The sequence below is a fragment of the Triticum aestivum genome, chromosome 6D, assembly GCF_018294505.1.
Source record: "Triticum aestivum cultivar Chinese Spring chromosome 6D, IWGSC CS RefSeq v2.1, whole genome shotgun sequence".
Classification (NCBI taxonomy): Eukaryota; Viridiplantae; Streptophyta; class Magnoliopsida; order Poales; family Poaceae; genus Triticum; species Triticum aestivum.
In genome coordinates this window covers 344,082,135-344,097,810 of record NC_057811.1, presented here as the reverse complement: position 1 = coordinate 344,097,810, position 15,676 = coordinate 344,082,135, and the positions used below count along the sequence as shown (strand labels likewise).

The 15,676-nt window shown below is 48.2% G+C and overlaps 1 protein-coding gene across 13 annotated transcripts; it reads right to left on the bottom strand.

The window, feature by feature from the left end:
- Nucleotides 1-224: 224 nt before the first annotated feature.
- On the bottom strand, nt 225-3,780 carry LOC123145025 (uncharacterized). Of its 13 annotated transcripts, none has more exons than XR_006472045.1 (5): nt 2,563-3,780; nt 1,980-2,035; nt 1,866-1,909; nt 1,733-1,770; nt 225-1,266 (listed from the first exon to the last, which is right to left on the bottom strand). XR_006472045.1 is itself a non-coding variant. In XM_044564319.1 (5 exons), exons 1-4 carry the CDS (start codon nt 3,256-3,258, stop codon nt 1,260-1,262), a joined length of 402 nt encoding a protein of 133 aa, XP_044420254.1. In that variant the 5' UTR covers nt 3,259-3,780; the 3' UTR covers nt 225-1,018; nt 1,220-1,259. The 13 variants fall into 13 exon arrangements, 3 of the variants coding, with proteins under 3 accessions (XP_044420254.1, XP_044420252.1, XP_044420255.1); XR_006472046.1 differs by having other exon boundaries at nt 225-1,018; nt 1,220-1,266; nt 1,866-2,035; nt 2,958-3,780; XR_006472037.1 differs by lacking the exon at nt 1,866-1,909 and having other exon boundaries at nt 225-740; nt 839-1,266; nt 2,958-3,780.
- Between the last annotated feature and the right edge of the window lie 11,896 nt (nt 3,781-15,676).

Genomic DNA, 15,676 nt, shown 5'->3' with positions numbered 1-15,676 from the left:
CGACTTTGTGCTTGGTGGTTGCTTTATTTATAAAACGAGGCGAAAGCCTTTTTCAGTAAACTAAATTTCAGAAAAAGAAATTACCGAGCAGACAACGGAGCATGGATATTACTACGTATAGGCGAATCTTTCCCTGCAGCTCGTTTGGATTTTCATGCGAACACCTTGTAGGTATTATAGATAAAAAAGAATCTACACAAACAATGATGAGAGGTTCCAAGGGATTAACTCAGAAGAAAGGAGTGGGATAGAGTATTCGCAAAAAAAAGGAGTGGGATAGAGAGAGGATACAAAATTACAAATTAGTAGGAACAGTGGCACACCTTAGTCCTGGGAGCTAAGGTTAACAACCCGTTAACAGCCCAAGCCGTGCAATTTACCGAGCCGAATGTAATGGAAGCTAAGGTTGGACCAATCAACGTCTTCAATAATGCAGCATGGCTCCAATATGAGATCTATTGCTTTTCAAGTCCAAAGATACAACGGAAGCCCATAAATTCTGATCCCTAAATACCAACCTGCGTTCGCCGTTGTTTCTTCAATTTCATAGCACTAGTAAGCGTGCACGTGCAATGCACGTCTTGACTAATATTACAATTATATGGGAAAATCCACCTGTGTATGCTAGAGCATTCACCGTGCACCAGTGAATTAGTCCTATGAAATCAGCAAGTAGACTAAGATTTACAGATCGATCTAACAGACACACACTGCTCACTCCAATTCTTTAAGTTCCTCCTCTGTTTAATCATGCAAGTTTTTTGTGTGTAATAGTATAGATGTAAGTGATTCAGATAAAATAATTAAATACAAGATTGTAATAAATCTTAAATATTACCTTGTTGAAATTAGCAGAAGCTCCAAGAGAAGCTGACAAAGAGTCTTGGATTTCTTTCATACATTCAGTCAGTTTGTTGACTCCACCCATAGTCTTTTCAAAGCACCAAATATTCCAATAATATGCATGTATCAATCAAAACCTCTAATTTGTAAGGCTAAAAAGCTAGACACGATGCATCTGCAAGACCATGAGAAGAGTAATGGTATACATGTGAATGAAATTGGAGATTACACTGACAAAGCATAAATCCATAAGAATACATGGTGTCGGTTTGGATCAACTTTTTTTCCATCCAAAAAGCCCAAGTTCACAGTGTCACCCTAAAAGCAGTGAGGATATCATACATATCAAGATGTATCCAGAGTATATCAAACTTACTTGTGAGATATCTTCTTTAAGCTTGGTATGCCCAAAATCATCATAAACTTTCAGAAATAAGAAAAAGTCAGATAGATTTCCCCATATGATCAATAAAGAATGGAAACAACACCTAATGATAATTTTAGTATCCCTGGTTACTTCCAAACACTAAATTAACAACTATGACACCTAATGACCAAGTATTTGCAAGAAACATCCATAATTATTTCATCATACAGTGAAATAGGAGTGGAGACAAAACCTAATGAGTAATGGCCAAGGGTCTTTTCAGAACATATTGCATCCAAACAAACATTTTTTTAACAGTATTAGTAAATAGATCAGAGATAAAAATTGGATTAACAACTTGTAAAGAAACTTATTCGCTATATACATGGTGGTTCGTCAAATTGTTCTCAAAGACAGTCTATCATAGAGTCAGCGAACATTAGCATGTGGGTGCAGGCCCAAAGCTGCCATCATTTTGTACAGTAATATCCATAAAAGAAAATTCAACATCATAAGACTTACAGCATATAGATCTTCACCGGTGAGAACATCTCCAACAGCTAAAGCAAATAATAAAAAGGAGATGTTTTAGAGGGCCTGCTAACGATTAACAAGATGTCCCTCATTCACAGTTAAAATATGCCAAACGCATTACCCAGCTTTTTTGGCTTAAATTACCAGGGTGCATCGTCTTCAGATCTAATAGCAATAGTTTTTAGGGGGTGCTGCAAATTTAACAGAAATGGAATGATTATCATGCTGAACTTACCTGGATTTCATCAAAAATGTTTCCAAGGATACCAGGACTCAGCTCAACTGAAAGGGCTGCATGTGCATATATAGTATTATGTGTTAGAAGAGCAAACTGTGGATCAGAAGGGAAGAATAGAAATTGTAAAAATCGGAACTGCAAAATGCACATTAATAGTTTTGATAGGTCACCACCGCATATTATTTGTTATATTCACACCATTTATTCTTTGTTACTATCAAATAAGCTAAATCTGACCAAAGGTATTGATCTGGTAGGAAAAAAGAGCCTGATCTGCAATGCTACATAGCTAACAAGATTAAGCTTAGAATTGTGACTGTACAATGCAAATAATTTGATAGAACTGTGCAAAACGACATCCTAATTATAAAATTTGTATCACTGCCTTTACTTCTAGCAACTAAAATCAATCATGCCTATTTATTAAAACCATGACAAACTTATCCATGCTGAATCTGAATCACCAACATTGCATGCAGAAATTGACAGCACTACTCGAGTTCTCTTCCTCTCCTGAATTTAACAGAACCTGAACAAAGCAAGCCGCACGCACAGCCTGCCGGCAGCCACAGACACGCACCTCACACACGCTGGCCAGCTGCGCGCACAGCCTGCCGGCAGCCGCAGACAACACTAATGCACAACACGCCGACAACATCACACACGCAGCATGCCGGGCGGCTGCAGCGCCCCAAATCCGCCGGCCGCCGAACGACCTAGCTGGCTCCGGCCCTGCGCGCCCTGGTTGTCCCGGCCGTACGACACTGCACAGCAACCACAATGCGAACGCCTAGGCTGTCGCACGCCTCTTCTAGCCGGTCGTTGACGCACTGACTGGCGTGCACGGCACTGCGCTGCCACCACAACGCGAACACCCAGGCTGCCGCACGCATCCTATAGCCGCCCGTCGACACACTGGCCGCGTGCGCTAGATGTAACTGCCGATGCGCCGGGGAGAGTCAATGCATTTGTTACCTGCCTCAATCTGGTGCGCCCTCCGCTCATCATCGAACTCCCTCTTCGCCACGCGCCATGGCCAGCGGTTTATCCCTGACAAGCCGTAGCATCTGAGAGAGCCTCCACGCCCTCTTGATCCTCCACGCCGAACGAATCGAGTTGCGACGCCCTGCACAGAGCACGCGACGTCGTCTTCTCTGACACCATCCGTAAGCCGCCGTCGTCGATTAATTGTGCTCCTGCCTTCTCCAGTCGTGCCGAAAGCACGAACCTCCTCGTGGTTATCCCTGCCTCCTTTCCCCTCTCTCTTAGTCTTCATCCTCGACCTGTAACCGCCGCTCCGCAAGCTCCGGCTCTGTTTGCCGCCATGACCGACGAACTCGGTTATGTCAAGCCTCCCCTGCCCCTTGCTGTGGTTCGACGTGTTCCCAGGGCTAGGTAGACACCGCCTAGCCGGCTGGCCGCTCCATGAGCTCGCTCGCGACTCATATCGACGCCTCCTCCCCCAAGTCTAACAGAGCTATGAGGCGAGACCGCAGAGGAGGAGCAGACGATGACCCGCGATACACGGCCCGGCGTCTAGAGGTGTGCGGCGGCGGCGTGTAGGAGGAGCGGCGGGGATGGCATGCACCGGGCGGGGCGGCGGCGGCGGCGGCGGGTTGGGCGGACTTCGCGAGAGATGCGGGCTACAGGCGCGTAGTACTTCCTTTTTTTTCCAGGAGAAGATGCGGGGACTGGGGAGCAGGCCCGTAATTTTAGCCGTGAACAGGCGCGGTGTGGGACGCCGGATGGCAGAGTTTTCGTCCGCCCCTGACGATGTTCTCTTGTTTAATAGTAGTGTAGATAAGTCTTCAACATGTGAACCTACACTCTTCACAGGATAACAAACAACCAGAGTTTCATTCAAATCCATGGCGCCAGCAACTGCGGCATGAAAAGCTGGCTCAGTCAACCGAAGCAACGTCGACCCCGGCACACAGAAAAGGAGGAAATGGAAATATCACCACCCGCCCGCATCAACCTCTCCTGCACAGCACAAACCCGCCTATAGCCAGCCAATGGCATCACAACACAAACAAAGAGGCTAATTTAATGGAGCCACCATCATACTATGCCGCCGGAGCCGACGTGCATGCTGATGGGGAGAGTATTTGGTGCTACTTAGGCTTAAATGTTACCATGATGGGCCCTTCCCATACATCCATTCAAGAGGCTCCCCCTCCCCCCTCCCGTGTCGCTCCCGCGAACGACCCGGGAGGGAAACCCTAGCCGCCGCCTCAGTCCTCCCTCCTCCTCTTCTCCTCTCCTCGCCGCAGCCGGAGCGCGCTGACGGGCCCTTCCTCCCTTCGCTCGGTGGCGGCTGGCGCAGGCCGGCGGCGGCGGGCGTGGCGTCGCGCTGACGAGGGGTGTGGAGGCGCGACAGCGGGCGCTGGCGGCGGGGTCGCGGGTGCGTGGCGGCGGCGTGGTGGGCTTCGTGGGCGCGCGTGCGTCCTTGGCAGGAGCAGCAGCGGCCTGGTCTGGCTCGGCCAGATCTGCTGCCTGGTGGCCACGGACGGCGTGGGGCGCCTGCCGGCGGGGCGCGGGCGCGTCTGCTGCTGCTCGCACGGCTGCCGGTGGCCGGTGTGTGAGGCCCGGCAGAGCACCTCCTGTCGCCGTCTACGGGGCCGATCTTGACACGGGCGTCCTCGTCGTCGGGCGGGTGTCCGGTTTGCTCTCCGCGATCTGTTTGGAGGCCGTGGTGGGGCGTTGCAGGGCGCAACGTGAGGAAGCTGGCTGGAGGGATGGGTGGTCTGCCCACCCGTCACCGGCGCGGGGGTGTGCCGGTCGAGGTCTCGCACAGCTCCGCCCCTTCCTCTTTCCCCTGGCCTGGTTGCCTTCGGCCCCATCTGTCGAGGCTTGTCGGCGCTGGCGGCTCTGATGCTGTTAGTGGTCTGCTAGTGGTGGAGATTCGCTCCTCTGGGCGGCCATTGGGGGTGTCGGGTGGCAGGGCGGCGGCTCTGCGGTGGGAGTTGCGATGTTCATGGGCGGAGCTCATAGCTCGGGTGCGGACTGGTGGCCCCGGTCGCGTGGGCGGCGGGGGTGGCTGTGGCATGGCGATCCGTGGCAGCGGTGTGGCAGGCCTCTCGACCGGGCGCACCCTGATCGGAGGTGGACTGGTATGCCGGGGTGAAATCCCTGTCTGACCGTGGTCAGACCGACGGTGGTGTTGTCCGCGGGCGTCATCCCCTTCTTGTAGGCTCCGTCGCGGTCTCTCCTGATCCTCCATGTTGCCCCCGATGAAAATCTTGATCCTTTGGATCGGGTGGCGGCGGCGCAATGGTGTCGTGTCCTTCCTGAAGGCACTACCTTGGGGCGCATGGTTCGTCGGCGGTCAGCTACGTTCTTCACGGTGGCTTGTTCTCGGTGGAGGGCTCCGTCATCTTCGTAGTGATGCTTGTTGTACATCTGTTGTTTGCTTCGAGTTGGCTTAGCTAATCTTCGGCACCTTTGTATCTTGCTTTGGGTGCGTGCGTTTGGGGTGTCGTGTTGTATGGTTCGGATGTATGAGGTTCGATGCTTTATATATAAAGCGGGGCGAGAGCCTTTTTCGGTAAATGTTACCATGATACGGGCATCTGGGCCGTCGGATTCTTAGATCGGACGGCATCTGAGAGCTGTTGGATCTGATAGATCTATGCACAATTTTTGGACTCCTTGGAGTTTTTTCGCAAATGCTGCAGAGTTATTGAGAGCCGTCCGTTCTGAGATACCACGGTAGCACGTAAGCCTTGGTAGCACTAGATATTTTCCCCATGCTGATGGCCTTACTGCAACAACACGGGCAAAAAAATGCATGAGATTCAAACAGAACGGCTGGCCGACCCCAAGACCGAAACCCGCTAGCCGGACAGGCCCGCGGACGACGAGAAGTTGGGTTGGCAAAGACCCTCCAAGTCCAATGGAGTCGAGCGGGTGAAAGAGACCATAGGCGCCAACCAATAGATACCGTGATGACAACAGTCAGGGCAGACCAGCCCCCTCCATGTCCGGCCATGGCAAGCCCCTCTACATCTGGACAGGCTAGCCCCCTCGGGGCCCGGGCAAGCCACCCCCTTCACATCCGGGCAGGACCAACGTTTGAAACGAAAGACACTGCTGCGAGCGGCCTGGGCAAACCCCCCCCCCCTCGGTAGCACATGCCGGGTGAGGGCCCAACATACACGTACCATCCGGACAACCGGCTGAACTACCATCCGCACAACCGGCTGGACGACCCTCCAGATAGGTGGGTGGACGCGGGTCCAACGCACCCGGATGTCGCACACCACGTGATGCCCGCGCGTACCAGGGGGGCGAACGGTCCTGACTGACTGACCCTACGCTTGAGCCGGCGCAAGTGGGCGTGATGCACACCCCGCATGTCGCGACCGAACTAGCCCGACACGAGGACGCCGACAGGAGGGCTAGGTGATCCCATCACGTGCGGGTCCTTGCATGCAGGTGTGCCGACAAACACCACATGACCATGGCCTCGTGGTCCACCCGTCATGGACCCCGAGGCGAGTCGTGAGGGTGCACACCGTCCAGGTGGATCAACCGACACAGAGAGCCCTAGGGAGGCCCATGCGGCATGCCGACAAACACCACATGACCATGGCCCTGCGGTCCACCCGTCATGGACCCCGAGGCGAGCCGTGAGGGTGCACACCGTCCAGGTGGATCAACCGACATAGAGAGCCCTAGGGAGGCCCTTGCGGCATGCCAGCTCGAAATGGATGGCGCTCTCGCCCGTGGAGGCTCCCAAGAGGTGGCTATGTGTGACGCCCCCGATTTCATCGTACACTAATCATACACGCAAAATTGTACGATCAAGATCAGGGACTCACGGGAAGATATCACAACACAACTCTAAAAATAAATAAGTCATACAAGCATCATAATACAAGCTAGGGGCCTCGAGGGCTCGAATACAAGTGCTCAATCATAGACGAGTTGGAGGAAGAAACAATATCTGAGTACAGACATAAGTTAAACAAGTTGCGATAAGATGGCTTGCACAAACTGGGATATATATCGAAAGAGGCGCAGGCCTCCTGCCTGGGATCCTCCTAAACTACTCCTGGTCGTCGTCGGTAGCCTGCACGTAGTAGTAGGCACCTCCGGTGTAGTAGGAGTCGTCGTCCGTGGCGTTTGGCTCCTGGGCTCCAACATCCAGTTGCGACGTCCAAGAAAAATGGAAAGGGGGAAAAGAGGGAGCAAAGCAACTGTGAGTACTCATCCAAAGTACTCACAAGCAAGGATCTACACTACATATGCATTGGTATCTGTGTAAGGGGTAATATCTGTGGGCTAAACTGCAGAATGCCAGAATATGAGGGGGAAAGCTAGTCCTATCAAAGACTACACTTCTGGCAGCCTCCATCTTGAAGCATGTAGAAGAGAGATGGTAAGTTCACCAAGTATCATCGTATAGCATAATCTGTTGGGCAACGCAGTAATTTCAAAATTTTCCTACGCACACACAAGATCTATCATGGTGATGCATAGCAACGAGAGGGGAGAGTGTAGTCCACGTACCCTCGTAGACCGTAAATGGAAGCGTTATGACAACGCGGTTGATGTAGTCGTACGTCTTCACGATCCGACCGATCCTAGTACCGAAAGTACGGCACCTCCGCGATCTGCCCACGTTCAGCTTGGTGACGTCCCATGAACTCTCGATCCAGCTGAGTGTTGAGGGAGAGCTTCGTCAGCACGACGGCGTGATGACGGTGATGATGAAACTACCGGCGCAGGGCTTCGCCTAAGCACTGCAACGATATGACCGAGGTGGATTTGGTGGAGGGGGGCACCGCACACAGCTAAGAGATCAATGATCAACTTGTGTGTCTATGGGGTGCCCCCCTCCCCCATATATAAAAGAGTGGAGGAGGGGGGAGGGCCGGCCCTCTATGGCGCACCCTGGAGGAGTCCTACTCCCACCGGGAGTAGGATCCCCCCTTCCCTAGTTGGACTAGGAGAGAAGGAAGAGGGAGGGAGGGAGGAAGGAAAGGGGGGCGCCGCCCCCCTTCCTAGTCCAATTCGGACCAGAGGGGGAGGGGGCGCGCGGCCTGCCCTGGCTGCCCCTCTCTCTCTCTCCACTAAAGCCCATTAGGGCCCATGTACTCCCCGGGGGGTTCTGGTAACCCCCCGGTACTCCGGTATATGCCCGAACTCTCTCGAAACCATTACGAGGTCCAAACATAGTCATCCAATATATCGATCTTTATGTCTCGACCATTTCGAGACTCCTCGTTATGTCCGTGATCATATCCGGGACTCCGAACTACCTTCGGTACATCAAAACACATAAACTCATAATACCGATCGTCACCGAACATTAAGCGTGCGGACCCTACGGGTTCGAGAACTATGTAGACATGACCGAGACTCATCTCCGGTCAATAACCAATAGAGGAACCTGGATGCTCATATTGGTTCCTACATATTCTACGTAGATCTTTATTGGTCAAACCGCATAACAACATACGTTGTTCCCTTTGTCATCGGTATGTTACTTGCCCGAGATTCGATTGTCGGTATCTCAATACCTAGTTCAATATCATTACTGGCAAGTCTCTTTACTCGTTTCGTAATGCATCATCCCGCAACTAACTCATTAGTCACAATGCTTGCAAGGCTTATAGTGATGTGCATTACCGAGAGGGCCCAGAGATACCTCTCCGATACTCGGAGTGACAAATCCTAATCTCGATTTATGCCAACTCAACAAACACCATCGAAGACACCTGTAGAGCATCTTTATAGTCACCCAGTTACGTTGTGACGTTTGATAGCACACTAAGTGTTCCTCCGGTATTCGGGAGTTGCATAATCTCATAGTCGTAGGAACATGTATAAGTTATGAAGAAAGCAATAGCAACAAACTAAACGATCATCGTGCTAAGCTAACGGATGGGTCAAGTCAATCACATCATTCTCTAATGATGTGATCCCGTTCATCAAATGACAACTCTTTGTCCATGGCTAGGAAACTTAACCATCTTTGATTAACGAGCTAGTCAAGTAGAGGCATACTAGTGACTCTGTTTGTCTATGTATTCACACATGTACTAAGTTTTCGGTTAATACAATTCTAGCATGAATAATAAACATTTATCATGACATAAGGAAATATAAATAACAACTTATTATTGCCTCTAGGGCATATTTCCTTCAGTCTCCCACTTGCACTAGAGTCAATAATCTAGATTACATTGTAATGATTCTAACACCCATGGAGTCTTGGTGGTGATCATGTTTTGCTCGTGAGAGAGGCTTAGTCAACGGGTCTGCAATATTCAGATCCGTATGTACTTTACAAATCTCTATGTCTCCATCCTTGACTTGGTCGCGGATGGAATTGAAGCATATCTTGATGTGCTTGGTTCTCTTGTGAAATCTGGATTCCTTTGCCAAGCCAATTGCACAAGTATTGTCACAAAAGATTTTCATTGGACCCGATGCACTAGGTATGACACCTAGATCGGATATGAACTCCTTCATCCAGACTCCTTCATTTGCTGCTTCCGAAGCAGCTATGTACTCCGCTTCACACGTAGATCCCGCCATGACACTTTGCTTAGAACTGCACCAACTGACAGCTCCACCGTTCAATGTAAACACGTATCCGGTTTGCGATTTAGAATCGTCCGGATCAGTGTCAAAGCTTGCATCGACGTAACCATTTACGATGAGCTCTTTGTCACCTCCATAAACGAGAAACATATCCTTAGTCCTTTTCAGGTATTTCAGGATGTTCTTGACCGCTGTCCAGTGATCCACTCCTGGATTACTTTGGTACCTCCCTGCTAAGCTAATAGCAAGGCACACATCAGGTCTGGTACACAGCATTGCATACATGATAGAACCTATGGTTGAAGCATAGGGAATGACTTTCATTTTCTCTCTATCTTCTGCAGTGGTCGGGCATTGAGTCTGACTCAATTTCACACCTTGCAACACAAGCAAGAACCCTTTCTTTGCCTGATCCATTTTGAAATTCTTCAAAACTTTGTCAAGGTATGTGCTTTGTGAAAGTCCAATTAAGCGTCTTGATCTATCTCTATAGATCTTGATGCCCATTATATAAGCAGCTTCACCGAGGTCTTTCATTAAAAAATTCTTATTCAAGTATTCTTTTATGCTATTCAGAAATTCAGTATCATTTCGATCAATAATATGTCATCCACATATAATATCAGAAATGCTACAGAGCTCCCACTCACTTTCTTGTAAATACAGGCTTCTCCAAAAGTATGTATAAATCCATATGCTTTGATCACACTATCAAAGCGTATATTCCAACTCCGAGAGGCTTGCACCAGTCCATAAATGGATCGCTGGAGCTTGCACACTTTGTTAGCACCTTTCGGATCGACAAAACCTTCTGGTTGCATCATATACAACTCTTCTTTAAGGTATCCATTAAGGAATGCAGTTTTGACATCCATTTGCCAAATTTTGTAATCATAAAATGCGGCAATTTCTAACATGATTCGGACGGACTTAAGCATCGCTACGGGTGAGAAGGTCTCATCGTAGTCAACTCCTTGAACTTGTCAAAAACCTTTCGCAACAAGTCGAGCTTTGTAGACAGTAACATTACCGTCAGCGTCCGTCTTCTTCTTGAAGATCCATTTATTCTCTATGGCTTGCCGTCCATCGGGCAAGTCAACCAAAGTCCACACTTTGTTCTCATACATGGATCCCATCTCAGATTTCATGGCCTCAAGCCATTTTGCGGAATCTGGGCTCATCATCGCTTCCTCATAGTTCGTAGGTTCGTCATGGTCAAGTAACATGACTTCTAGAACATGATTACTGTACCGCTCTCGTGCGGATCTTACTCTGGTTAACCTACGAGGTTCGGTAGTAACTTGATCAGAAGTTCATGATCATCATCATTAGCTTCCTCACTTACTGGTGTGGGAATCACTGGAATTGATTTCTGTGATGAACTACTTTCCAATAAGGGAGCAGGTACTGTTACCGCATCAAGTTCTACTTTCCTCCCACTCACTTCTTTCGAAAGAAACTCCTTCTCTAGAAAGGATCCATTCTTAGCAACGAATATCTTGCCTTCGGATCTATGATAGAAGGTGTACCCAACAGTCTCCTTTGGGTATCCTATGAAGACACATTCTCCGATTTGGGTTCGAGCTTATCAGGTTGAAGCTTTTTCATAAGCATCGCAGCCCCAAACCTTAAGAAACGACAACTTGGGTTTCTTGCCAAACCACAGTTCATAAGGTGTCGTCTCAACGGATTTAGATGGTGCCCTATTTAACGTGAATGCAGCCGTCTCTAAAGCACAACACCAAAACGATAGCGGTAAATTAGTGAGAGACATCATAGATCGCACCATATCTAGTAAAATACGATTACGACGTTCGGACACACCATTACGCTGTGGTGTTCCAGGTGGCGTGAGCTGCGAAACTATTCTGCATTGTTGACCAAACTCATAACTCAAATATTCTCCTCCACGATCAGATCGTAGGAACTTTATTTTCTTGTTACGATGATTTTCCACTTCACTCTGAAATTCTTTGAACTTTTCAAATGTTTCAGACTTATGTTTCATCAAGTAGATATACCCATATCTGCTCAAATCATCTGTGAAGGTAAGAAAATAACGATACCCGCCGCGAGCATCAACACTCATCGGACCGCGTACATCAGTATGTATTATTTCCAATAAGTCTGTTGCTCGCTCCATTGTTCCAGAGAATGGAGTCTTAGTCATATTGCTCATGAGGCATGGTTCGCAAGCATCAAGTGATTCATAATCAAGTGATTCCAAAACCCATCAGCATGGAGTTTCTTCATGCGCTTTACACCAATATGACCTAAATGGTAGTGCCACAAATAAGTTGCACTATCATTATTAAACTTATATCTTTTGGCTTCAATACTATGAACATGTGTATCACTACTATCAAGATTTAGTAAAAATAGACCACTCATCAAGGGTGCATGACCATAAAAGATATTACTCATATAAATAGAACAACCATTATTCTCAAATTTAAATGAATAATCGTCTCGCATCAAACAAGATCCAGATATAATGTTCATGCTCAACGCTGGCAGCAAATAACAATTATTTAGGTCTAAAACTAATCCCGAAGGTAGATGTAGAGGTAGCGTGCCGATGACGATCAAATCGACTTTGGAACCATTTCCCACGCGCATCGTCACCTCGTCCTTAGCCAATCTTCGCTTAATCCGCAGCCCCTATTTCGAGTTGCAAATATTAGCAACAGAACCAGTATCAAATACCCAGGCGCTACTGCGAGCATTAGTAAGGTACACATCAATAACATGTATATCACATATACCTTTCACTTTGCCATCCTTCTTCTCCGCCAAATACTTGGGGCAGTTCCGCTTCCAGTGACCAGTCCCTTTGCAGTAGAAGCACTCAGTCTCAGGCTTAGGTCCAGACTTGGGCTTCTTCACTTGAGCAGCAACTTGCTTGCCATTCTTCTTGAAGTTCCCCTTCTTCCCTTTACCCTTTTTCTTGAAACTGGTGGTCTTGTTGACCATCAACACTTGATGCTCTTTCTTGATTTCTACCTCCGCGGCCTTTAGCATTGCGAAGAGCTTGGGAATTGTCTTATCCATCCCTTGCATATTATAGTTCATCACGAAGCTCTTGTAGCTTGGTGGCAGTGATTGAAGAAGTCTGTCAATGACACTATCATCAGGAAGATTAACTCCCAGTTGAATCAAGTGATTGTTATACCCAGACATTCTGAGTATGTGCTCACTGACAGAACTATTCTCCTCCATTTTCCGGCTGTAGAACTTATTGGGGACTTCATATCTCTCAATCCGGGCATTTGCTTGAAATATTAACTTCAACTCCTGGAACATCTCATATGCTCCATGACTTTCAAAACGTCGTTGAAGTCCTGGTTCTAAGCCGTCAAGCATGGCACACTGAACTATCGAGTAGTCATCAGCTTTGCTCTGCCAGACGTTCATAACATCTGGCGTTGCTCCTGCAGCGGGTTTGGCACCTAGCGGTGCTTCCAGGACGTAATTCTTCTGTACAACAATGAGGATAATCCTCAAGTTACGGACCCAGTCCGTGTAGTTGCTACCATCATCTTTCAACTTCGCTTTCTCTAGGAATGCATTAAAATTCAACGGAACAACAACACGGGCCATCTATCTACAATAACATAGACATGCAAAATACTATCAGGTACTAATTTCATGATAAATTAAAGTTCAATTAATCATATTACTTAAGAACTCCCACTTAGATAGACATCCCTCTAATCATCTAAGTGATCACGTGATCCATATCAACTAAACCATGTCCGATCATCACGTGAGATGGAGTAGTTTTCAATGGTGAACATCACTATGTTGATCATATCTACTATATGATTCACGCTCGACCTTTCGGTCTCAGTGTTCCAAGTCCATATCTGCATATGCTAGGCTCGTCAAGTTTGACCCGAGTATTCTGCATGTGCAAAATTGGCTTGCACCCGTTGTATGTGAACGTAGAGCTTATCACACCCGATCATCACGTGGTGTCTCGGCACGACGAACTGTAGCAACGGTGCATACTCAGGGAGAACACTTATACCTTGAAATTTAGTGAGAGATCATCTTATAATGCTACCGTCGAACTAAGCAAAATAAGATGCATAAAGGATAAACATCACATGCAATCAATATAAGTGATATGATATGGCCATCATCATCTTGTGCCTTTGATCTCCATCTCCAAAGCACCGTCATGATCACCATCTTCACCGGCGTGACACCTTGATCTCCATCGTAGCATCATTGTCGTCTCGCCAACTATTGCTACTACGACTATCGCTACCGCTTAGTGATAAAGTAAAGCAATTACATGGCGATTGCATTTCATACAATAAAGCGACAACCATATGGCTCCTGCCAGTTGCCGATAACTATGTTACAAAACATGATCATCTCATACAATAAAATTTAGCATCATGTCTTGACCATATCACATCACAACATGCCCTGCAACAACAAGTTAGACGTCCTCTACTTTGTTGTTGCAAGTTTTATGTGGCTGCTACGGGCTGAGCAAGAACCGTTCTTACCTACGCATCAAAACAACGACGATTTTTCGTCAAGTGTGCTATTGTAACCTTCAACAAGGGCCGGGCGTAGTCACACTCGATTCAACTAAAGTTGGAGAAACTGACACCCGCCAGCCACTTGTGTGCGAAGCACGTCGGTAGAACCAGTCTCTCGTAAGCGTACGCGTAATGTCGGTCCAGGGCGCTTCATCCAACAATACCGCCGACTCAAAGTATGACATGCTGGTAAGCAGTATGACTATTATCGCCCACAAATCTTTGTGTTCTACTCGTGCATATAACATCTACGCATAGACCAGACTCGGATGCCACTGTTGGGGAACGCAGTAATTTCAAAATTCTGCTACGCACACGCAAGATCTATCATGGTGATGCATAGCAACGAGAGGGGAGAGTGTAGTCCACGTATCCTCTTAGACCGTAAGCGGAAGCGTTATGACAACGCGGTTGATGTAGTCGTACATCTTCACGATTCGACCGATCCTAGTATGGAAAGTACGACACCTCCGCGATCTGCACACGTTCGGCTCGGTGACGTCCCACGAACTCTCGATCCAGCTAACTGTTGAGGGAGAGCTTCGTCAGCACGACGGCGTGATGATGGTGATGATGAAACTACCGGCGCATGGGCTTCTCCTAAGCACTGCAACGATATGACCGAGGTGGATTATGGTGGAGGGGGGGCACCGCACACGGCTAAGAGATCAATGATCAACTTGTGTGTCTATGGGGTGCCCCCTCCCCCGTATATAAAGGAGTGGAGGAGGGGGGAGGGCCGGCCCTCTATGGCGCGCTCTGGAGGAGTCCTACTCCCACCGGGAGTAGGATCCCCCCTTCCCTAGTTGGACTAGGAGAGAAGGAAGGGGGAGAGAGGGAGGAAGGATAGGGGGCGCCGCCCCCTCCTAGTCCAATTCGGACCAAAGGGGGTGGGGCGAGCGGCCTGCCCTAGCTGCCCCTCTCTCTCTCCACTAAAGCCCATTAGGGCCCATATACTCCTCCAGTATATGCCGAACTCTCTCGAAACCATTCCGATGTCCAAACATAGTCATCCAATATATCGATATTTATGTCTCGACCATTTCGAGACTCCTCGTCATGTCCGTGATCATATCTGGGACTCCGAACTACCTTCGGTACATCAAAACACATAAACTCATAATACTGATCGTCACCGAACGTTAAGCGTGCGGACCCTACGGGTTCGAGAACTATGTAGACATGACCGAGACTCATCTCCGGTCAATAACCAATAGAGGAACCTAGATGCTCATATTGGTTCCTACATATTCTACGAAGATCTTTATTAGTCAAACCGCATAACAAAATACATTGTTCCCTTTGTCATCGGTATGTTACTTGCCCGAGATTCGATCGTCGGTATCTCAATACCTAGTTCAATCTCGTTACTAGCAAGTCTCTTTACTCGTTCCGTAATGCATCATCCCGCAACTAACTCATTAGTCACAATGCTTGCAAGGCTTATATTGATGTGCATTACCGAGAGGGCCCAGAGATACCTCTCCGATACTCGGAGTGACAAATCCTAATCTTGATTTATGCCAACTCAACAAACACCATCGGAGACACTTGTAGAGCATCTTTATAGTCACCCAGTTACGT